At 38.9% G+C, this 25,025-nt stretch overlaps 2 protein-coding genes, 1 long non-coding RNA gene and 1 other non-coding gene across 6 annotated transcripts; 3 read left to right on the plus strand and 1 right to left on the minus strand.

Moving 5' to 3' along the window:
* The first annotated feature begins 5,475 nt into the window (after positions 1 to 5,475).
* LOC148926771 (small nucleolar RNA R71) lies at positions 5,476 to 5,582 on the plus strand. The gene has a single exon (XR_016131880.1). It is a non-coding gene; the product is annotated as a small nucleolar RNA R71 (small nucleolar RNA).
* A 5,714-nt stretch (positions 5,583 to 11,296) lies between these two features.
* On the plus strand, positions 11,297 to 11,647 carry LOC148926772 (uncharacterized). Its single transcript, XR_016130143.1, has 2 exons — positions 11,297 to 11,525; positions 11,612 to 11,647. It is a non-coding gene; the product is annotated as an uncharacterized LOC148926772 (long non-coding RNA).
* Positions 11,648 to 12,647: 1,000 nt separating this feature from the next.
* On the plus strand, positions 12,648 to 16,734 carry LOC125191358 (protein EMSY-LIKE 1-like). 3 transcript variants are annotated; one of them, XM_089057908.1, is made up of 9 exons: positions 12,648 to 12,848; positions 13,654 to 13,856; positions 13,961 to 14,308; positions 14,401 to 14,583; positions 15,218 to 15,286; positions 15,720 to 15,920; positions 15,989 to 16,057; positions 16,144 to 16,201; positions 16,345 to 16,734. In XM_089057908.1, exons 1-9 carry the CDS (start codon positions 12,821 to 12,823, stop codon positions 16,440 to 16,442), a joined length of 1,257 nt encoding a protein of 418 aa, XP_088914034.1. In that variant the 5' UTR covers positions 12,648 to 12,820; the 3' UTR covers positions 16,443 to 16,734. The 3 variants fall into 3 exon arrangements, with proteins under 3 accessions (XP_088914034.1, XP_047944864.1, XP_047944863.1); XM_048088907.2 differs by having other exon boundaries at positions 13,681 to 13,856; positions 14,395 to 14,583; XM_048088906.2 differs by having other exon boundaries at positions 12,649 to 12,848; positions 14,395 to 14,583.
* Positions 16,735 to 16,873: 139 nt separating this feature from the next.
* On the minus strand, positions 16,874 to 18,630 carry LOC125187104 (alpha/beta-Hydrolases superfamily protein). The gene is made up of 2 exons (XM_048083628.2): positions 18,122 to 18,630; positions 16,874 to 17,395 (listed from the first exon to the last, which is right to left on the minus strand). Exons 1-2 carry the CDS (start codon positions 18,474 to 18,476, stop codon positions 17,064 to 17,066), a joined length of 687 nt encoding a protein of 228 aa, XP_047939585.1. The 5' UTR covers positions 18,477 to 18,630; the 3' UTR covers positions 16,874 to 17,063.
* Positions 18,631 to 25,025: the final 6,395 nt, after the last annotated feature.

The raw sequence follows: 25,025 nt of genomic DNA on the forward strand, positions 1-25,025 counted from the left end.
CAAAAAAAGATAACAAAAACTATACTAACCCAAGGAATTGTCCCCCCATTTATTTTGGCTTCCAAAGAAAAGGCTTAAAGGCTCAAAATTGGCTCCAAAGGAAAAAATTGAGAGGGTCGAAAATTTTGGATATAAAAGTAGCTAAGAAAAGACGGCCTAACATCCTCCTAAATCAACTTAAACACTATGTAAACTTAGGCAGACTAGGAGCAAGTTCTAGAAACATATACATGCATACAGATAAATCACACAAGAAAGAATTTAAGGCTCAAATCTCACAAGGTAGAAGCACGATTCAAGGCGAACAAGCAATTCACTAATTATGCACCTTTTCACCCAACCATCATATCAAAACGTTAAGCCACACTTAAACATAGATGGAATATAATATCATTGGCAACTCGGTCTAATGTGTCCCTAAGCATGCGTGTTTCTAAGTTCTTCATGTTATGTTCATGACATGGATTCAAGAAAACATTTTTAGAACACAAAAAAATCTCCTACGGGTTTTTGGAAAATTAAAGCAAAAACAACTAACAACAAAAAGAAAACCCTAAACTCACGGTCCACCACTTCATCCCCCCAAACTTATTTACAACAAAGTGTAAAATAAGTTTGTAGAGTCGGTAGGGACGTGAGTATACTACTGAAAACAAAAACGTACCCTGAAAAATTTCGCGTAGAGGTTGAGCGGGGCGAAAATTCGAAGAATTTCGAAAAATCGTGCTGGAAAATTGTACCCAGGTGGCGGTCCGCCGCAGCTGTTCGGCGGTCGCCGCACGTCAAAGATGCTTTCCAGCGTTCAGGTGGCGGACCGCCGCAGAGTTTGCGGCGGTCGCCACGGAGAGGTCAGAACCTGCGAAAATTTTTGCAAAGCACAAAATTAAACCAAAACCAAAAATACTTAAAATTAAAGCAAAAATTGTTAAATCAAGGAAATAAATCGTCTAAAAAACATCCAAAAACATGGTACAAATGCTCATTTAAAGTCATCGAGCTTGACTTCTTCAATCTTGAGGAGGTGGAGGGAAACGGGCGCTAAGATCCTCGAAAGCTCCAACGAGGTACGTGATATCACTCCTCATTGTCTCTCGTTCCTCTCTAGCTTCGGCGGCCATCCTTCGGAGCTCTTCATATTGTTGACGCCGATGAGCGTCTTCCAAACGTTGTTGCTCCCAAAATTCTTGTTCCGCCGTGCGCCAATCGCCTTGAGCCGTCCCCCTTGGCGGTTGTAGGCATTCTCCGCTTGTTGCTCCGCCCATCGATTGTCCCAAGCGTTGGACATATTTTGCATATAGGAGAAAATTTCTCCTAATTGGGCGGAGGTGTTGACTTGAAACTCCTCTTCCGGATTTGGCCTCCCGCGGCGGCGGTTCACTCGTGTCCGGCGGCGATGTCCTTCCACTTCCTCTTCTTCTTCTTCCTCTTCTCGTCGTGGTTGGGATTGCGGTGGTGGCGGTGCTGCACTCCTTTGAGCTTGTGAATGTTCCGCGCCTTCTTCATAGTTATCAATGGCATCAAATGCGGAATCCTCATCGGGCTCAAATTGAGGAATGCGAGAGGGAATGTTCCTCTTTCTAAATTCCCCATTGAAGGGGTTAGCCTCGATAGCTCTCCGGTGGGCGGGTGTGTCGAGCTTCCAATTGGCTTGGTTTGCCCAAACATCGACCTTGGTCAATTGCGGGAGTGGAACGGGAAAGTGATCCCCCGCTACTTGCATAAAATACCCTTGACCCCAATGATCGGTCTTCAAAAGCCCCACCGAAAATAGCACCTCATAAGTGATAAACTTTTCTCCACCATCCTCCGTCATACCGGCAAAAGAGACCCCCAAATGTTCGCCAATTGCCGTAATCAATCCCCCACAACAAATGACGCCCCCGTCTTTCTTCGTGATCCTATCCACATAGTAAGTAAAGAGGGTCCCATAATCGATTCCCTTCTTGTTGAGTAGGCACCACATCACGTTGAGCTCCGTTTGGGAGACACTTCCCCCATCGATACGAGCAAACATAAGCTGAGTCATAGCACGATGGAGGTACCTCAAGACGGGGTTGCGAATTGATGAAGACTTGGCATAGCCCGCTGCATGCTCTTGCTCATTTGTCATCGCCCCCCAAACCTCTGAAAATTCATATTCATTGTCCTCTTCGGGGTTGGGGTCGAAGCAATGGAAGATCCCACTAAGCTCTTCCATGGTGAGCGAGTGCCAACGGTTCCCTAGGCGGAAATCGATGCTAAGTGGAAAATTTTGGCGGCGATCCTTAGTGACCTTTAGCGAGCTGAGGAACTCGAGAGTATACTTTCGAAACGATGGCCACTTCCTTTGGAACATGTAGACGAGGCCATTCCCATCACCCACGTCGCACAACTTCCAAAAAATCTTCCATGATCCCCAAAGTTTGGAGAGGGAAATCGTGGGGATATCTAGAAGGTGCCGTTTCTCGGGCCGACACTTTCTTCCACATAGCCTTTTGCTCTTCCGTGGCAAGGCTAATGCCAAAGTTCTTTGCATTCTCCGGTTTCCCTTTTGATCCCATTATCCTACAAAAGAAATTACACTCTTAAAAGAGCATCAACAAGTGGGAGATCAAAAGTTCCCCCAAACTTGCATTCAACCAAGTAAAAATCAAGAGATAAGAACTTATATGCAAGCTTGGGTAAAATAGCATCCTAATTTTTAGCATAATAACATTTTAAGCAAAAACAACCAAATTAGGACACAAAAAAAATCATCCCCCAATGTGAATTCATCCCCCATGCAGAGACGTATCAACCAAATATCCATAAAAACCAACAATCTCTACAAAATCACATATATTGCAATTCATGGAAGTAATAATAGCCTCACAATGCTATGAACATGATTGCTACTTTTAAACTCTAAAAACCAAGAGAGAATCATCATTCACAACTTAATAATCACCAATCAAGCAAATTTTTAAACCATAGAATTCAAAAATTCATACACATAATCATCCCCCATCATGAATTAAGAGATTCTACCGAACAATTCACCCAAAATAAAGCACAATCCATGGAAGAAGTAAAGAAAAAACCCAGAAATTGAGTTATGATTCATACCTTTTTGTGGAGAGAATTTGTAGAAGAAGAGCTCTAGACTTTGAGAGAATTGAGAGAATGATAGTGTGGGTGTGTGAATTTGGTGATTTATATAGGTGGGGGTTGTGTGCAAGGAAGGAATTTGAGAAGGAATGTGAAAAGGAATGGAAAACATACCTTTTATGGTGGAAATCCCGTCTCTGGACTGCGTGTGGCGACCGCCGCGTCTCTCGTGGCGGGCCGCCACACGGGCCTTCGTAAACAGCAATCCTGGCGGGCCGCCGCGGCCCGTGCAGCGGTTACTCTGGCCCGCCCTAAGCCCGATCCTTCCTGCACATGTTAACACACGTGTGGCGACCGCCGTGCTTTAAGTGCGGCGACCGCCACCAAAATTTTTTTTTATTATATATATATTTTTTTAACAGACATAAAAAAAAAACGAGAAAATAAAATAAAATAATAAAAAAAAAAGAAAATTGGGTTGCCTCCCAATAAGCGCTTTTGTTAAAGTCGTTAGCTCGACTTGAAGTGGCCCACTAGTTGGGCGGATCAATAACTCGAGTGTTGAAAATTGGCATAGGGAGCAATTTGGTCCCTAGCTTCTTCCACCACCTGTACTTCCCCTCTTTCGTTTTGATGACGTATATCTCGGGGTCCTCTTTGGGTGTTTTCTTTCTCTTCTGTTTCTTCTTCTGTGGAGCAGATGTAGAAGAATTAGCATCACCCTTTTTATAAGAGTGTCTTACCTCTTTGATAATGTAGATAGTGGAGGTAGAAGGATCCTCCGCTTCAAAGGGATCTTTGGACTTGGTCAAGTCGGTAGCCATGACTGCTCTGCACTGTTGTTCCATTTTTGCCCGCTTTGCCTCCTCAAACTTTAGCATTTCGCTCTCGATCTTATAGGTGGATTGACCATGATTATCACTGATTGTGATCTCGCCACGACCTACATCAATCAAAGCTTTGCAAGTGGCAAGAAAATCTCTCCCTAAGATTAGAGGGACGTTCTTGTCTACTTTCATGTCGAGCACAATAAAGTCGGCAGGAAAAATAAAATCATCGACTTTAACTAAGACATCCTCAATCATACCTACAGTCTTGATGGACGAGTTATCGGCCAACCTGAGTGTTACATCTGAAGATTTGAGTGGCCCGATGTTGAGCTTTTCGTAGTACTTCAGTGGCATGAGATTGATGGACGATCCTAAATCGCACAGTGCTTTGTCAACCTTCCCTTCTCCAATTCGGCACCTAATGATGAACTGGCCCGGATCTCTTTGCTTCACTGCCCGTTCCTTTTGGATGATCTCGCTGCAATGATGCGGTAGCTTAAGGTCGGCTTTAGTCGGCTTTTTTTTCCTCATTACCGCCTCCCTTAGTAGCTTCGCATACTTTGGTATCTCCTGCAACGATTCAACAAGTGGAATGTTAGTATGGACTTTGCAAAACATGTTAAGGAATTGCTTGAACTGCTCTTCAAGCTTGAACTTCCTCTTTGGCTGAAAAGGGAGTACAATCCCGTTGTGCCGCACAAGCTCCTGCTTAGTGGACGATTCTGCCTTGTCAGTGGCGGGCCGCTGCGGGGTGTGCGGCGGTCCGCCGGCGACTGGGCAGTCCCCAGATTTCTGCTTTGCCACCCACTTCTTGTTAATATCATCCACTCTTGCTGCTGCCTTTGCTCTATCCTCATCTAACTTCTTCTAAATTTGCTCCATTTGAGTGGTAATATTGGTTACAGCTGCCGAGATTGTGTTCATTCCTTGCTCGAGGTTGTTTATCCTTGCTTCGACCACTCCGATCTTGGTGTCATTAATCTTCCTATCTTGCGTAATTACCTCCAAGATCTTCGTGATTCCTTGTTCATACTTGTCTTCCTTCTTCATCGGCTCAACCACTCCTCCTTTGCTAACATTGAATCCTGCAGGGGGTTGCAAGTAATTATTGTTAGAATAAGAAAGATTTGGGTGCGGACGGTTCCTATTATAATTATTGAAATTACCGCCCCCCTGATTAGGGCGATAATTGTTATTGTAGTTTCTGGGACCGCCTCCTTGCACGTAGTTGATTTCTTCCACAGTTGATATGGCAGTTTCGGGTGCATTGACCGCCACTATGGAAGTTTCTGGAATTGGATCTTCCTTCCTCGAGATGTCCATTTGATCAATCCTGACTCTAAGTTCTGCTAACTCCCTAGCAAAAGAACTTTCTTCGGCCTCTTCTATGGCTGCTACTCTTCTCGTGGCATGCCTTTCCTTAGACCAACCCCGACTGTTGGTGGCGAACTCCTCGATCACCGCCATGGCATCCTCTCCTGTCTTTCTTAGAAATCCTCCATTTGCCCCTGAATCAAGCATAGCACATATTTTCTCGTTAAATCCATTATAGAGGATTCCTACCTGATGGTCTATGGAAAAACCATGGTTTGGGCATTTTCGAAGAATAGCTTTGAAACGAGCAAATGCCTCATAGAGGGGCTCGTCATGGCCTTGTGTGAACTGAAAGATCTCACTTTTGAGCTTCAAAATAGTGCCTGGCGGGTAGTATTTGTCGAGGAAGGTAGCTACGATGTCCTTCCATGTGGAGACCTTTTCTGGTGGCATACACTCAAACCACTCCTTAGCAGAATCAATCAATGAGAATGGAAAAAGTCTTACCCGTATGGCATCGTCGTCGACACCATTTAATTTCAGAGTGTTTGCGATTTCCACGAATTTGGAGAGATGGCGGTTAGCATCTTCAGTCGCCCTACCTACAAAAGGAGTTTGCTCGACCCTTTGGATAAGGGGCATGCGTAACTCAAAATTGTTAGCATCAATACGAGGGCCGTTAGGAAAAGTGATCATATTCCCATGATTGAACATGTTCATCACAGGTAATGTTTCTCTGTTCTTCTTTTCCATGGCTTCTCGGGCTGCTCTTTCCGCATCTCTCTCATCCATCAGCAACTTCACCATCTCCTGCAGCTTCTCAATATCTGTTCAGTCACCCATTGTTCCTGATCCTTTTTCACTTCTTATTATTCTACGAGTTCTTTCAAGTTCTAAATCAAGCGGCTCTAAGATGTACTTCCCAGAACGCGTTCGCATACAAAACCTGCAAGACTCGAAAACAAAAACAAATTAAACTAAAAAATAAAAAAATAAAAAATAAAAATTAAAACAGAAAGCAATAAAAATCCAAAGTAGTAAAATTATCTGTTTGAAGATATCACTCCAAAGTGAATTGTCTTCCCCGGCAACGGCGCCAAAAACTTGATGCACTTTTTATTTGCACTATAAATACCTGCAAGTATACAGAGTAGGTATAGTATAGCAAAAGGTTAGTACCGGGTATCGAACACGGGGAAGATGTACACAAAGTGTCTATCTTCTACTAGAACTCAATTACTATCTGGATAAACAAGAATTTTTGGAAACTTTTCGAAAACAGTAAATATTAAAAACAGTAAACAACTAAATGCAAGCAAATCACGGAGAGAAAAGTATAGAGATAAGGGGAATTCCAGGGATGTGCTTTCACTTTTATGGTTATACAAATTCCAAACTACAATATCCTAGCACAGTTAATACTTTGAAAGGACGAGTCACCTAGCTTATGCTCATGCGATACAAACGTTGATTACTAACATTAGGGTTGTCAATCCTAACACGTAACTCCAAAAAGCTCCTAAGACCCTTGAAAAGTCCCCACTCTCAATTAACAGTGCCGTTTTAAAGGAAGCTAACTGTAGTGTCTACTAAGTGGATCTAACTCGCTAGAACTCTGTCACAGTTATGAAGCAAGTTGTATTGAATCATACATAATTGTGTCACTCAATTATGAAGCATCATGATTAACTTAGGGAAGAAACAAAGTAAAAAAAAAACGGATATTAAATAGAAAACGGAATTGTATAACCAAAGTTGCTACTAACACATCCCTAGAATCCTATGAGTTTAGTTACACATGACTGAATAAACTAAAAACATAGATTGAAGGGAAAGCAATTTGAACATAAAACTAAAGCAAATAAAACCCGTAGGTTGAATCCTTGTCGTTCTTGATGTTCTTGAAATCCTTCTCCAACTCCTTGCACAATTGAAGTACTCTAGCTTTTGATCTCTATGAATGTGTTCTTGTTGTGTGAAAAAAACTCTCTTTTGATGAAGCTTGAGGTCCTATTTATAGGGGAAGATTATTCCTCATCATAGAAGGAAAAGATCTTCAAAATTTGGTAAATCTTGGAGCAAATCTAGGGCTGGTCGGATTCACCGCCTTTCTCCGGCGGGCCGCCGCGCCTTGGCCGGCGGTCGCCGCGTTGGAGTCCAGAGACTCTGACCCTTCGGTGGCGGACCGCCACATGTCCTCCGGCGGTCGCCGGGCGAGACTCTTCTCCTAGCGTAAATTTCCGAGGCGGGCCGCCACATAGCTCTGACCGCCGGGCGCCGGCGGTCGCCGTACAACTTCGCGGCGGTCGCTGGTCGCCGTCTGACTCCAGATTTCCAGACTATGCGTTTTTACTCCCCTTTTCGGCTCAAATATGCACATTTCTCACAAAACACGTCAAAATACCAAAATGTATAGAATATGCAAATAATGGACATGTAGAGTGATTTTGATAACAAAAACGGACCAAATAATGGCCTTAAAATAGTGCAAAATCCGGGCGTATCAGCAGTACCTACATGTTAAAATCACTATAAGACATAAATAATAATCACTTCACTCTAACACTGGAATACTTCACTCTAACACTGGAATACTTCACTCTAACACTGGAATACTTCACTGAAATGGAAAAACAAAGCACTACAATCATAGATGACAGACACTTCACTCTAGCCTTGTTTTACTTCACTCTAACCATGTTTTACTTCACTGAAATGGAATTACAGAGCACTACAATCATAGATGATAGACACTTCACTCTAACACTGGAATACTTCACTCTAGCCTTGTTTTACTTCACTCTTACCATGTTTTACTTCACTGAAATGGAAAAACAAAGCACTACAATCATAGATGACAGACACTTCACTCTAACCATGTTTTACTTCACTTTAACCATGTTTTAATTCACTGAAATGTAATTACAGAGCACTACAATCATCGATGACAGACACTTCACTCTAACACTAGAATACTTCACTCTAGCCTTGTTTTACTTCACTGCAATCAAAAATCAAAGCACTACAATCATAGATGACAGACACTTCACTCTAACACTGGAATACTTCACTACAAGCATGTTTTACATCACTGAACTGGAAAAACAAAGCAATACAAGCATGCACAATACACTTCACTGTAAGCAAATATTGTAGTTCACTAAATGCTCATTATACTTCACTAAAATGAATAAAAACAGTACAATATAAGCCATGCTCAATATACTTCACTGTAAGCTTATTGTAGTTCACTAAATGCTCAATAAAGAACAAGGCATGTGAATGTAATTAGTGTGCACGTACCTATTTGTTGAGTATGTCGTATCAAAAGAAACAATATCACCATACATATGATAATTTCTCTTGGCAGTTGGATCACACCAAAACAAACGTGTCAGTCTATCCTTTGAGTTGACCTCAAATTCATATGTAAATGCTCCACAAAGTTCCTTTTTCCTGCGCATCTCATTTAATAGCATTTGTGCATCAGCTCCTTCCACGTATGCTCTAAGGTCGCGTCTGTAGTTGCGTACTTCTAAAACAGTACACCCTACATAATCTAATCCACCAAGTACTTCCTTGAGTAAGCTAAAACTTAAAGTTGGACCGATATTTGCATTAGCGCAATCAAGTATGAATTTCTGATGGACTAAATCCAAATTGCGGTTCAACTTCATAAAACGCTTATGGCGTTCCTCAACCATCTCGTGATTATGTTCTTCAACAAAACTTTGTATAACATAACCAACACCCATAAAAAACTTCCAAGACACTTTAGCATTACAAAAGCACTAAATAGAAGAACGCTTGCGTTTCACCTCATGTTGTTCATTTTTTCTTTGCTTTGTACCTTCTCGGCTACACACCACATAAATCCAAGTAATGACATCTTTTTCCTTTTTTGATCCCTTCTTACGGGTGTCAAACCCAACATATCGAGCATAATTGTTGTAGAAGTCCAATGCACGATCAAGGGTCATGAAACTTTGTCCAATTTTTGGTTTCAAATCATCGGGACATTTTGGTACGTAAACCACTGTAAGAAATATATACTTCACTGTGAGCAAAAATATACTTCACTCTAACCATGTTTTACATCACTGAAATGGAAAAACAAAGCACTACAAGCATAGATGACAAATACTTCACTCTAGCCTTGTTTTACATCAATGAAATGGAAAAACAAAGCACTACACAGACACTTCACTCTAACCATGTTTTACTTCACTCTAACCATGTTTTACTTCACTCTAACCATGGACTACTTCACTCTAACCATGTTTTACTTCACTGAATGGAAAAACAGAGCACTACAATCATAGATGACAGAAACTTCACTATAACACTAGAATACTTCACTCTAACCATGTTTTACTTCACTGAAATGGAAAAACAAAGCACTGCAAGAATAGATGACAGACACTTCACTCTAACCATTTTTTACTTCACTCTAACCATGTTTTACTTCACTGAAATGGAATTACAGAGCACTGCAAGAATAGATGACAGACACTTCACTCTAACCATGTTTTACTTCACTCTAACCATGTTTTACTTCACTGAATGGAAAAACAGAGCACTACAATCATAGATGACAGACACTTCACTATAACACATGAATACTTCACTCTAACCATGTTTTACTTCACTTTAACCATGAATCACAAACACTTTACGCTAACACTGGAATACTTCACTTTAATTATGTTATACTTCACTGTAATGAATAATATACTTCAATACAAACAATATTTACTTCAATATAGAGCATATTTACTTCACTGTTCGTCACATATAGTTCACTCTAACGTTTTTTCACATCATACACGATCTAATCATGCTGAGCAACAACACTTAATTGATAATAATTGATAATTACCTTTAGATTCAGTTTCTCCTTCCTCTCCCGATGAAGAAGAATCAGAATCGAAATAATCTTCCGATGAATGTATCGGAATTGAATCCATTTGAAGGAGTCCAGACGTCGCGATGAAGGAATCAAATTGCGTTGGTTAATCCGGAGCGAATTTGATCAGTTGTGATGAATTCAATCAGAATCAAATCACGCTGATCGATCCAAACTAATTCGTGCTGATCGATCCAATCAGATTTGAGAAAATCGCGCTTGAATTCAATTAGAACGAAGCTGAATTTGGTTCAGATCTGAGAAATCGCGCTTGAATTTGATTCAGATCGGGAATTTCATATTTTTGGAAGAAATCCTAAGCTAAATTTGGTTCAGATTGGAGAATGATTTGGGAAGATTTTGACGATAAACTCACGATGGATGATTATAAATTTGATTAATTCATGTTGAAATATTGAATTTCCAAAATGCCCTTAGACAAGTATTTTCTCATAAAAATTTGAAAGTTTGTTTAAACCATAGGATTAATTTGGAGTATTAAGATGTGTGGTTGAGATTTGTTCTCTAGTTATACACTTAAAATTAGTTAGACCTTGATCACTTCTCTCTCTCTCTCTCTCTCTCTCTATATATATATATATATATATATTAATCTCAGCCCTTGGATCCTTGAATTGGATGGTTGTGATCAATGCATTATTAGTCTATAATGTTGCATTATTAGCCGTTGTGCATTATTAGAATGAACATGTGCATTATTAGTCTATAATGTTGCATTATTAGCCGTTGTGCATTATTAGAATGAAAATGTGCATTATTAAATGACACGTGGCATTAATCTAACCGTCAGATGACAAAATCGTGGGGCTAGGATTAAGAAGGAAAAAAAGGACAAAAGATATGAAAAGGATTTGAATACATCCCTATCTATATATATATATATATATATATATATATATATATATATATATATATATATATATATTTCGAAAATAATTCATTAGTGATGCTATAATAGGGCCACGTAAACTGTGTCGTCAGTATTATCGCGTGAACATACATAACTAAGTTCAATGTTTCATATCAAATCATGAAATGCACCTAATTGAATGCTTGCCTTTTTCCATAACATCACATGGAGCAGTTAGCCATGATCTTCATAAAGTCTATACAGCCATACACTACAAACAAATCTCAACACGAGCACTTAATCAAACAAACTAGTAGTAATTTAAGTAATTTATTCCATCACCATCAACAACTAAATCACATCTTGAAAAGAAAATACATTACTTGTGTACAATTTATATTATATGATCCTAGCTAGCTAGCTTGGAAGGTGGCCGGGGTTGGACGAGACGAGACGACAAAACTCATCAGTTTTGAGTTGGGTTGGGAAGGCTGGGCGGCCTGGCCCTCAAGCTTTGATCCATAGCTTTCTTGGGCTGGTGATTGTATTTTGAAGAGATTGATTTTCTTGCCTTTGAATTTTTCACTTCAAATGTTGAAGTTGTGATCATTTCTTCATCTGCAGGTTTGTGAATGGAATGACAGAAAACAAACTCTAATAGGAGCAAAGCCAGAAATAAAGAGAGAGATGGTTTGAGTTTGATCTTCATGTCAACTATAGATCATATATACCATATATAAGCTAAGAGAGAGAGAAAGAGAGTAGTGTATGTGTAGTGAGATTTAGTAGAGACTATGTAATAAATGAAAATGGGGAGTTTGGCCACTTATATATGGCCAACATCTCTTTCTCTTACACACACAAATGGATACAAAACCACCTTAATTGATCAGGTGGTAAAGTAAATTAGCTATAGAGCTTCAATCTATGACATATATGGAGTACTATTATTTATACTACGTTATTGTATGGAGGCATAGTATATGCATAGACTTGTCATAAATTGTAGGTAAGTTTTACCTCAACAGAAATGAAAGGAGTGGGCCCAGTCATGGGCAGGACTTTTCGTCAAATAAGGACATTTAGATTTAGTTCAGCAAATCTAGCAATATTTGCAAATTCGATAGTATTTTTATTATCAATGACAATATACCGTGTACCTAATCGTAATATCATTAAAATCCCAATCAAATAAAAATAATTTAAACTTTGGTGTAGAGTGTAGACCCCTTAAAACTTTAAGAGTTGATGCTAAACAAATAAATATTGTAGTAAATGTTATACTTCCACTCCCCACTAAATATAAAACATTTATTTTTTGGGCACATGCTTTTATCAGTGTTGTTTTGTTAGTTAAGGGAAAAGAGAAATAAAGTAAGAAAAATAAAGATGGTATTGTTTCTATTTTTGAAAATATTTCATTTTCTATGGGATCAATCCCAAAAGGAACATGTTTAATTTAAATTGAAATATGTGTGGTGAATATATCTCAAATAATATGCTTAACAAAACAATGAACATTTGGAAATGTGCTCGATACTTGACCACAAATGATTTTATTGGGCTACAGAGATATTGGGCCAGAAATTAAAATTCTCAGCGTCCAGGCCCACTCTCTTCCACCCACCCTTCAATTTCCGATTGCATTCCCTGTCGTTAAAGAGGTTTACGATCTACAAAATCCCTCGCATTTTCTCTCTCTAAAAACCTTCTTCCCCGACCTCGTCGAATCTCTCTGGAGACGTTTTGTCATTCTCCCAAGGCATTAGTGGCGTGAAAAATCTCTCAGGCCAGTCTGGGGAATCGTTCAAGTTGGATTGACTTGGCTTTTCTATGGAATATGGACTCATAGACAGCAGCGGTGAGTGTAATTTCTGCCAATTTTCAATTACTCCTTCTTCGTGGAAGCATGTGCTTCTTCTTCTCTGACATCGAATTATCCGTTCTCTTGGTTGAATTATGTTCTCTTCGAGGATATGGACGTCCATGTTGTTGAAGAATTTTAGATCTTAGGTCAAATTTAGGTATAATTTGTCGAATTCATTGGTTTTGGAAAGCAATGTATGGTATGAACATAGAGACTCTGGTTTTAGAGGCCGGTCGTGAAATTGGCCTTGGACATTTTAGGTTTAGGGCTTTGAATCCGCATCTTAACCGCGAATAATTTGATTTTTCCGGATTTTGGTTCTTTTCCTTATTTCGGTTTCTATGAATCGGGATTACTCCACTTTAATTTGTTTAAAAAATTCTACCCCCCCTCTCCGGTGCCCCTTTTATCGTGTGAATGTCGAGTTTGTGACGAGAGCAAAATTAAATCGGTGGTTCGAGCAATGACCATCATAAATTATTTTCGACTATTCGTTTCTTACAGCATGAATACCAAAGCTTTTATATTTTTCTGGCAGCACAGCTGATTCGTCTTGTTGATTAGTTTTTAATTTATGACTATGTAGAATCGATTGCCCTTACAACCCGTGATTAGGATCACAATACATCAATTTAACTACTTGACTGGCTTATTAGTACAATTCTTTCTTCCGCTGTTAGTGTACTATTTGCTGGCTAAAACTTTTTCGGTCAAGTGCTTTCAAGACCAAGGGTTTTGGTATTTGAACAACTACTAGAATACTTATAATTTAGTAATAAGTTAGTTAAAACTAATGCAGGCACTGATGATGATAATCCTCAAATAGTGTATACTAGAGGCGCAGCAGGAGGTCGTGTGGCAGGAAACGGAAGATCATTTTTACCATCAGCCCCATTTCAAAGGATTCAAGTTGATATGGAATACGAAATACATAATCTGGAACAGATTGCATATGGTGCTGTTCTACGAGCTTTCAAAGCACAATCTGATGCACTTACATGGGTATAGATTGTTACATGTGTATTTATTATAGTACTATTTGTTATGTTTGAAGAAATAATTCTCATCTGATTAGATTTGGCTGTTTTGATATGGTTGTTGCTCAGGAGAAAGAGGGCCTCATAACAGAATTAAGAAAGGAACTCAGGGTGTCAGATGATGAGCACAGAGAACTACTTAGTCAGGTTAATGGTGATGACCTCATTCACAGGATCAGAGAGTGGAGAGAGGCAGGTGGTAACCAAAATCTAGCCCCCAATGTCCCCCTTCATATGAACAACCAGTTACCAAGTCCTACAATTTCAGCTTCTCGTAAAAGGCATAAAAATTCCCTGTCAGGAAATCCATTTTCTCAGTCTTTGCTTCCTCAGCCAGTGGCTGGTAACACCTTACCATTCAATTCGGTTGTGAAACGAGGACCTTCTTCAGGGATTGGTGGGAGAAGGATGAATGCTGTAAGTTAGCCTTTATAATGAGGATTAGTGGAAGTTACATTTAATTTAAATTCTCAATTTATAAAATATGTTTCATTGTTCCATAGGGTCAGCCAGCATTCACCTCAGGGAAACCCATGCAATATCAATATGGTGATCATGTTACTACTGGGGCTCCTATGGATAATAATTCTGAAAGCATCCATGAGTCCTTAATTGGTAGGCGGGTGATGATAAGATGGCCTGCAGACAGTAACTTCTATGAGGCTGTCATATCTGAATATAATCCTGTAGATGTATGTTCTGTTCCTCGTTGTTCCTCTTTGGCCTATTGGTTTGGAGAATCTCTTTGTCCTATTTGGTGTACATAGGGATAATCTATGGCTGGAAACTCATCTGGTGAAATTTATGCTGTACCCTCAATGTCATACATGAGAAGTGCAATGGCAAATAACAAGTGTAAAATTTGGAAAAATCCATAAAATATACTCCTAAATTTCTAAAGCCAAAGGTGATATTGATATTAATACCCCCTATATTTCATCTCCTAATTTTTTGAATTTTTTTACCTTCTATATGTAATGACCTACCTTTGTTGGAATATATGCTATATAATGCATTTTGTTGTGATAAAAGGAAACAATTTTTATATTTGAGAGGCTTTATTGACAGTGTTTGCTTCCTCTATTAACGATGATTATGAATCACCTTAGCTACTGCTATACTGAAAATAGTACGTAATTTTACCCTCTCAACCTTTGTGACATTCCTGTAATATGCTTTATTGCACGCACTTTAATGTCGTATGTTCGTGTTGGTGGTAATTATGGAAAAGCAATTGTTTCCCATTTATGAGTTTGGGCTTTGATAAGATGTACTCAATTATCCCGAAAAATCACTTCTAACTTCTGGTCTTTCTGGTATTTTCAGGGCCGACATTCTCTGGTTTATGATAGCAATCTGCCTAGCGAGACTGTGGAATGGGTTAACATAAAAGAGGTAGTTGTCTTTTTTAACTTGTAGCCCATATATGTCCTACACAGTACACATAAATGTGATGATGGTTATGTCAAGCAGTCAAGACATTATTCCTATATTTTTATGTTTGCTTTTACGTCTGAAATATTTCCTCATGTGGTTTATAGCTTGTTATATGGATCATAGAGTAGGCAAATAGACGATTCTCATTTTGCGTGAGATGCTTTTTTGTTATATTTTTTATACCGACCAATGTCCAACTCAAGTGGAATCTCCAGACTTTTTTCCTGGTATTCTAAAACAAAACTTTGAGCTCGAACCAGATTAGGTGGTTGAAGGCCGAACTTAGGACATAAGAGCACCTCTTATTCTTGTTCCCTGCCTGATAGTTTGAGCCTAATTGTGCTAATTTTGCTGATCTAGTCCTACCTGATTAAATTAAACCTTGATACAGGTTCCCCCTGAGGATATTCGGTGGGTGGGTGAGGATCCTGTAGTATCTCGACTAGGCGAGGCGGGTGGACCTAACTCTGGAAGAGGGAGAACATCCTCAATGAACCCGTATGCCAATGAAATGCAGCCTTCACGAAATGGGGTTGCGAAAGACGATTCTGAGGAAATCGAGATATTGCACACTGATACATTAATTAAGAAGGTATTCCATATTGACCTTTTTGGAATCTTGTTGGTCTTTGCAAGTTTACAGAACTGTTGTTATGGCAGGTGGAGAAGGTGCTTGAAGCAAGTCATCCTGATGCATTAGAGATTGACAAGGCTAAGAGAATGCTCAAGGTTTATGTTGATATGATCGAAAGATTATCAAGTTACCATGTCAATCCTTTCGCACTAACACTCCTATTGTAAAATTGGTTATGCAGGAGCACGAACAAACGTTGGTTCAAGTAATTCAAAAACTTGTGGATGCCTGCGATAGTGGTAAGAAGATCATTTAATCATTGTTTTTGAGTGTTTTGTTCCATTTGTAGGTGTTTCTGCTTTCGTCCAACTATGGTTTACACTTTACATTGTTACTTGCTTGCACATCTCAACTCTTCACTGCATTTCCATTTTTGCATCAGACGACGAGCAACAACAACAGGATAACGATTATCGTGGCCCGGGCAATGAGCTTGAGACTGCTGGAAGGGCTGGGAGTTATGAATTGGCTAGAGGTTGAAAGTGGTGCAGAAGATTCTAATAGTTGTCAATTGTTTAACCCTGAACTTCCTTGTGTTTTTAGCCTCTTTAGATGCATGTGATTAATTTAGGTGTTGTGATTAGTTTGCCTGATGGGGAAAAGTCATTTTTAGGGTATGTTAGCAGTTTAGTTTTCATGTAAACAGATCAATTTCCATATTCTTCTTTGATTTGGATGTAGTAAGTTAGATATTTTCTTGTATATCAAGAAATATTGATTGATAAATATGTCCTTGATGCAATGTATGATTGGTTAATTTACGTTTTACTCATTTCATGGGTTCATTTTGTATAGAATAAATTAAATAATCGTTACCTATTTTCTAGTACTAGTATTTAATTTTCTCATTTTCACGGTTAATTTATCTTTTGACTAGTATAGTAAAAGAACTGTATTTTATTAAAAACAAATTAATAAATTTCTCATTTTCCTTCACAAATCACACATGACAATCATCCGTAGATAGAGTGTTAAAGCATGTTACAATTAGCAAAAACAATATAATCCGCAGACAAAAATAGAGATCACACAGATACAGCAAAACAAAGCTGAAAAGCTGTTTCACTAAAAATTAATGAACACACCATTTGCAAAGTAGATTCACTTTCCTCGCAACGATGAAATGAATTGTAAGATGAGATTCACCATTTGTTCATCATAGGCTGGCCCTTCCATCTGAAAGTGGCTGACTCCCTCAATCAGATGCGTTTGATTATTTCCGGCTGCATTCTTCAGCTTACTCTCGAGTTGCTTAACACTCGTGAAACCATCCTTGGTGCCCATCACAAAGAGTTTGGGCTTTGGAGACTGTAATATGGCCTTATGATGCCTTCCGAAGAGAATGGAAGCAGTTAATCCAAACGGGTAACCCAAGCTCACATAGCCGACAACCTCCTCAACCTTGTCAACAGCAGAGCCAGCGATCGGAGCACCTGCATGAAAGCACGAAGTTATAATCCAAATCACTGTCGCTACAGATTGGCGAGGTTCGTGTTGTGTATACGTGCATTGCTTGTTCATACACTCAAAAACGTGTTAAATCGGCAGATGAGAGAAATAAATGCATATATTTATCCATGGTGCAAGCACTGGACAAATCAAGGCTTATGGTGAGATAAGATGCAACATTTTCTTGCAATGTCATTCCAAGTTTAACTCAAGATTGGATGCTCAGTCAAAACACTTGACAAACTTCATCGATTCAAAATCCAAAAATCAACAAGAATTTCATGAAAGACTAGCATAGTTAAGATTTTCATCCTTGTTATTCACCCACAAAATTGATACTATGTCAAGATTTCATCGGTGCTTTTTCCAAAATAGCTGTAAATTACCAAAAACGAACAATCATTTGTTGCAAATGCTATGAATTCCAATCAAATTACGCTCAAGTTTGGAGAGATGTGATCAATGTGCTCCGGTTTAGCATAAACAGCTGCATCTATGCATCTCCCTGATTGCACATTTTCACACACTCACACATAGTGAACAATCCGTCTATTTAGTCACCCAAACAGAAATCAAGGCAATTAACAATCAATTCATGCCAGATTTAGTCAAATTAATAAACCTAGTTTTGAAACTCAATCAGTAATTGAGATAATTCACAGTCAATTCACGTCTTCCAAAACCCTAGAAGCGGAGAATGAGATATGTACCAGCTGAAGATCCAATGAGGAGAATGCGGCGGGCGGAGAGATTCTGGCAGGTCCATTTGCAGACTGAGACGACGTCTTCGACCTCGGCAAAGCCAGTGAGAGAGGCGCGGCCAGTGGAGTTGCCGACGCCGCGCATGTTGAAGGTGAGAGCTGTGACGCCGCTATTGGCAAGCCCCGAGGCCATGCCCTTCATCAGCCCTTGGAATCCACCCAGCACGGAGTAGGGGTGCACCAAAACGGCAACCAATCCATCGTTCCGATGCTCCGAATCTGAATCCGCCGCCGCCGGGTAGACGCGGGCATCTAGGGTCACGCCGCCGACTGACTCGATTGTATGATTCTCTCTGCTACTCATCTCTCTCCTCCCTTATTTTGCTCAGTTGATGAGTTCAAATTATGATAGAGTGTGTGTGTTGTGTGAGAGAGAGAGCTTTGATTATTGAGAAGTGAATGAAGATGGTGGTTGCTTGGGAAGTTGGGAATTCAATTTAGGAAACTTGGTGAATAAAAATTATTCTCAATCAAATTAATGAATATGTCTAATACTAATTCGAATAATCATTTCTGCTTATTGTTTAGAGTAGGGTTAATTAGGCCAGTCAATCATTTAACTATTGGGGTGAGGTTCAGGTGAGCCACGAGCGGGGTCAGTGGTGGGGTCAATTTTAGTGGGGCTATGAAAAGTCAAATTCAGATCGCAGATGGGAAATTAATATTAATAGAGAAAAGTGGAACAATCGAAATTTCACCAACTTTAAAGTTGTCCAATTATCTTTATGTTCCGAAAATTATCACATAAGTTGATGTCCATCAGTCATGTAACAAAAGAATTCAATTGTACTCCCTCCGTTCCATAGTAATGGAGGCGAAACTTTTCATCACGGAGATTAAGAAAAATTATGTTAGGTGAGTTAAGTAAAGGGAGAATAAAGTGAAAAATGAAAAGGTAGAGAGATGAAAAGAGGAAAAAGTAAGGGAGGGTAAAGTAGGTGTGGAAAAATGTGTTGACTTTTTACTATAAAGGAAAATGACTCTATTACTATAGAACGTACCAAAATGACAAAATAACTCTTGTAGCAATATCTGCTCCCCCGGAACCAACTGCGCTAAGCCCCTGCGGGCAATGACAAAATAACTCTATTACTATGGAACGGAGGAAGTACTTTACTGATGCATCCAAATTTTTGTGTTTTACAGGATATCAGGACGACGAGGATAATTGAGCGTGACACTGAGCGTCAAGGCCTCAACTATGATGATGAGATGGCTCACCAAGGCAGTGCCGCGATGCTAGCTCATGGATCTGCATCTCGAGAAGCTTGGTTGTGTCATCGACGTTTTGGTCACCCGTCACCTGGTTATTTTAAACTACTTTTCCCGAATTTAACTCATCTCCAAGATATTGATTGTGAGTCTTGTGTTTTGGCGAAAAGCCACAGACAGTCTTTTAAATCTAGTGGAACTCGTGTTAAAACTCTTTTTTCCTTGGTTCATGCTTATGTGTGGGGCCCTGCGCCTATTGTTGGTGATCAAGGTTTTAAGTATTTTTTAATCTTTGTGGATGATTGTTCTAGAATGACTTGGGTGTATTTTTTGAAAAACAAATATGACGTATATGCAAAATTTGTTCTCTTTTTTAACATGATTCGAACACAGTTTCAAACCACTATTCGAACCCTTAAATCGGATAATGGAAGAGAATTTGTTAATAAAGAGATTTTTTCAAAAAAGGGGTTTAATTCACCAAACTTCTTGCGCTTATACCCCCAAACAAAATGGAGTCGTGGAGAGGAAAAATAAAATTATTTTGGAAATTACCCGAGGTTTATTTTTTTTATTCTAAAATTCTTGTGGGACGAGGCAATTGCCACCTATGTGTACTTATCAATCGTCTTCCCACAAAAATCCTGAACATGAAAACTCCTCTTCAGACTTTATCTACACTGGCCCAGGTACCAGAACCTCTTACTCTACCTTTGAACATCTTTGGGTGTTTTGTTTATGTCCATGTCCCTAAGCACAAGAGAAATAAATTTTCCGCATGCATTATAAAGTGTGTCTTTTTGGGGTATGAGATAAATCAGAAATGATATAGGTGTTTTGATCCCTCTTCTAGGAAAATTATAACCTCAATGAATTGTAATTTCTTGGAATGTGAATACTACTATACCAGCCTCAATGGTCAGGGGGAGAGTAGTGATATTAATTGTTCATCTGGACCCCTAAGTTGGTTTATGTCATCACCGAGCAACTCGAACGTGGAACCAACAGAGAAAGCTAGTTCTTCCGCCGAGCTCGTCTTGCCACATGTAGAGCCTCCTCAACCGCCACTTCCCGACAATCCTCTTCCAGTGATATTTGAGGTAATTCCTGGCACTGGATCAGATTGTACAATTATTTCTAATGACTTATCTGCAGAAACCGTTGAGAATGTTGTGGAGAATGCAGCGGTAGATGGTACTCGGTGGCAAACCTGTCGAAGGCAAATCTCACTGAGATGGCAAGGGCATTCACTGCTGCCCTGTATGAGGAAGAAGAAATTCCTGGAACTGCCGAAGAAGCTATGAAAATTAAGCACTGGAGGGAGGCAATGATAGTGGAAATGAAGGCACTAATAAGAACAAAACTTGGGAGGTATGTCTGAGACCTGAGGGATCTAGACTAGTAGGATGTCGTTGGGTATTCACAATCAAAAGACGACCAGACGGCTCTATTGAGCATTACAAGGCGAGGCTAGTGGCGAAAGGGTACACTCAGACCTATGGAGTTGATTATACAGAAACCTTCTCACGAGTGGCCAAGATGAGCACCATTCGAGTTCTTTCTTCAATTGTTGCGAATAAAGATTGACCACTACACCAGTTTGATGTAACAAATGTTTTTTTGCATGGTGAACTAATAAGGTCAATCTATATGAAAGCCCCACCTGGCTTTGGTGGAGACTTTAGAGGACAGGAAGTGTGTAAACTAAAGAAGACCCTCTATGGATTGAAGCAATCTCCAAGGGCATGGCTTGGGACGTTCACTGAAGTAATGAAGAAGTTTGGATACAAACAGAGTAACTCGGATCATACAATATTTCTAAAGAAGAAGGAAGGGAATATTACATGTCTGATCATTTATGTGGACGACATGATTCTGACAGGAGATGATGAAGAAGAAATAAGTCAATTGAAGAAAAATCTGTTTACCGAGTTTGAGATGAAAGACTTGTTAGAGTTTGTATACTAGAAATCACGTTTCGAGTGATTGAATACTGTAAAACTCTTATTTTATTTTCCAAGGAATAAAACAGATTATTTTTGTCATAATGTTGTTATGTTTTACATTTAATGGATGTTTATGCATGTTTAAATGTATAAGTTAACTTAACAAAGTCTAAGTCTTTGTTTTAGTAGACCGGTTGTGGGTGGCGTCCACTTTAAGGTAACACGGTCAGTCCTAAACAAAGAAAAAGATGAATTTCACAACCTAGTTGGAATTAGACTATCCATCGAGAAAGGTTGCAATGTCAGTCCGCATATTTCTAAACCTTACTGAAATAAGATGACATTGGTGTGATATAGCACTGAACGGATCTAACAGCAAGACTTGTCCTTAGGCTATCTACTGAAAGGCGATGTCTTGATAAATATTTGTTTCTTAATCAATGTAGGTTAGCATTGAGCATACGGTATTGATTATGCATTACTTTGACTTATCAAATGGTGCGGGTTTTTCGTAACCCAATAATCCTGATATATTGGGTAGCGGCGATTAATATCTAGCGGTGCTAGGATTGCTATTATGTTGAATCGTGCGCGAGGTGAGTCTCGTTTGATAATGTCCTCAAGAGGAGCGCGAAACAAGATTTTATTATTCAGAACCTAGCTAGTTGGAGTTTGATTACTCTATGAATAATAAATAAACGTTTCATGCTAAGTCCACTCTTGGAATTAATAAGAAGTTAATTAATTAAGTCCATAGCAGACACTAATTAATTAATGGATATTTTTATCTTAAGCGTGGGAAATGAAAGTTAAACGAAAACCCGGATTACTTATAATTTCGGATTTGGATGGGGAGAGTTCAATATTACTTCTGTAGTGGTTGCTCGTAATATTCCAATTAAAGCTTATATTAAATTGTGAGTTCAATTTAATTAGTTAAAAGTAAATTGGATGAGCCCATATCCAAAACCTTCCATAGATCCCTGTCTGGGCCCAAAAGGAACTTAATATAAATAGGAGAATAAGGGAGACAGAAATCATAAGTTTTAATACTCAAATTTTCGTCCCCCCCTATAGAGTGGAGCTCAAAATTTTTGTCTTATTCCCAAAAGGATTTCTTCTGTCTTCTTTATTTAAGTCCTAGTATTCTGGTGAGATCAGCTCACACTGATATCGGAGTACAGTTTGGGAACCAGAGAGAAGATATGTGGTCTAGTATTAAAAGCGTCACGTGGAAAACCTGCTAGCCATCTTCAATTCTTTGGAGAATTAAATAGGTATTATTTCTGCTCCGTAGAAAAGCATGTTTTAGGTTTCGATATTCTTAAAGCATGATTAATTCAAGTTATGAGCATGATACATGTGAGAATTACGCGAATAGATTTTGTCTAAATAATCTGCTAAATAGATCTGGTTATTATGTGATTTATTTGTGCGATTAATAATTGTTAATTCGCCGCACCGCTTCCGCTGCCAGTTCCTTCAAGACTTGGGACTTCTCAATTATTTTTTGGGAATTGAGGTGCTGAGATCTAAGAGAGGAATATTTATAAACCGGATGAAGTATTTCTTGGATCTTCTAGCTGAAACAGGGATGCTGGATTGCAAGCCTGCTGAAACATCGATGATGCAGAATCACGGTCTGCAATTAATTGAGGGGGTAGAACTCACAAACCATACTAGATATCAGCGCCTCGTGGGTAAGATTATCTATCTTTGCCACACTAGACCAGATATTGCCTACGCAGTTGGAGTGGTTAGCCATTTTATGCACAAACCCCAAACGGATCATTGGGAGGCAGCATTGAGAATTGTGCGATACTTGAAGGGAACTCCGGGATATGGAGTTTTATTTGAGAATCACGGACATATGGATATATTGGGGTTTACAGACGCAGACTGGGCTGGGAATCCAAATGATCGAAAATCAACGGCAGGGTATCTTACTTTTGTTGGAGGAAATCTTGTCACTTGGCGTAGCAAGAAGCAGAAAGTAGTAGCATTATCTAGTGCCGAAGCAGAGTTTCGAGGAATCAGGAGTAATCTAATAGAGATCCTATGGCTAAGGAAGCTTATGACAGAACTTGGCCTGATATCACAACATCCGTGCAAACTCTTCTGTGATAATCAGACAGCTATCAGCATATCTGAAAATCCGGTACAACATGACCGGACGAAACACGTCGAGGTGGATCGACACTTCATTAAGGAGAATATAGAGGCTAAAATTGTGCATCTTCCTTTTGTTAGATCAGAGGACCAGTTGCCAGATATCCTCACTAAAGCAGTTGATTCGAGGAGCTTCCACGGAGTATTAGACAAAGTTAAAAATGGGTGATCCCATTGTTTAACTTGAGGGGGGAGGGGGGGTGTTGGAAATAAATCAAGGAGATTGGAAGAAATCACGAGATTAATTGAAGATTGATTTTAGTGAATATTTTTCCTGATTTGTAGCTAGGGTAAATCTTTCCTTATGTATTAATCTCTAGCCTATTTAGGCGTGTAAATTCCTCACAATTCATAACACAGTTGAATATATTAGAAATACATAATTCAACAATTTAACTGTTGGGGTGAGGTTCAGGTGAGCAACGAGCGGGGTCAGTGGTGGCGTGATCTAGAAGTGGGAAAAAAAATGAAAGTGAAAACTTTAAAAGAACTTAAATTAAATTCCAATTGAAATTGATTCGTAAACTTTTGTATGCATGAGGTACTCATGCCCGCAAGCCACCAACTCCAGCAATTGCAATTACGGGTAGCGGATAACCAATATCTATTGGATATCAGGTAGTACTGACAGATAAAACTCATACCCATTTCGATATCTCTAGCTACGTTTAGAAATGACAATGGTATGACAGAAGTAAGGTAGTATCATACTCCTAAGTCTTAATTATATTTATTTTATTTTACGAGCTCTTTAATTAACGAGGAAAATGTATGAATGAAAAATAGATTAAAATTAAATGTTTATTGGGTTAAAACATGGAATAATTCAAATTGATTGTAAAAATTTGACACACCTCTCAGTATGTATGGTATTTTGACTATTTCTAATCTATATAACTAATAGTACTATAAAATATTATACAGAATTTAAATTGTTTAAAATTGTGTATAAAAGGATTTGATATAAACTTTGTTAAAAAAGTAAATTTATACTCCCTTCATCCCATATGAATATGCACTCTTTTCTTTTTAGTCCGTCCATAAGAATATGCACTTTCTAATTTTAAAAAGACTCTTCTCTCTAGTGAGGTGAAACTCATTCTCCACTAACGATACTTTATTTACTTTTTCTTTCTGCATCTCTGTTATTTTACCAATTTTACATTAAAACTTGCGTCGTCCCCAAAGTGTATATTCTTTGGGGACGGAGGGAGTATTAGAGAAAGGGAGAAATTTTTAAAATTTAAATTTGTATTTTAAAATATAATCTCTCTATAAATTGAAGAAGAAGAAGAGGAGGAGATTATTAAAAACACGTGAGAGCCAATTTAACTAATGGAGTACTAATTTCTTGTTTGATTTTTAACAATATTGACCGCAGTGCTACAGTGGCTAGCCACATTGTGGGCACCAAGATTTATTGTTATACTAGCGAAATTGAAATCCTGGCTTTTGCATCATTCAAAATTCAAATATTTAAATTTACTCCCTTTTGTAAATTTCCAATCGCCACCAACCTTCATTCA

This window comes from Salvia hispanica, chromosome 5, assembly GCF_029641045.1.
Source record: "Salvia hispanica isolate PSC_SH4W2 chromosome 5, Shi_PSC_v1, whole genome shotgun sequence".
Classification (NCBI taxonomy): domain Eukaryota; kingdom Viridiplantae; phylum Streptophyta; class Magnoliopsida; order Lamiales; family Lamiaceae; genus Salvia; species Salvia hispanica.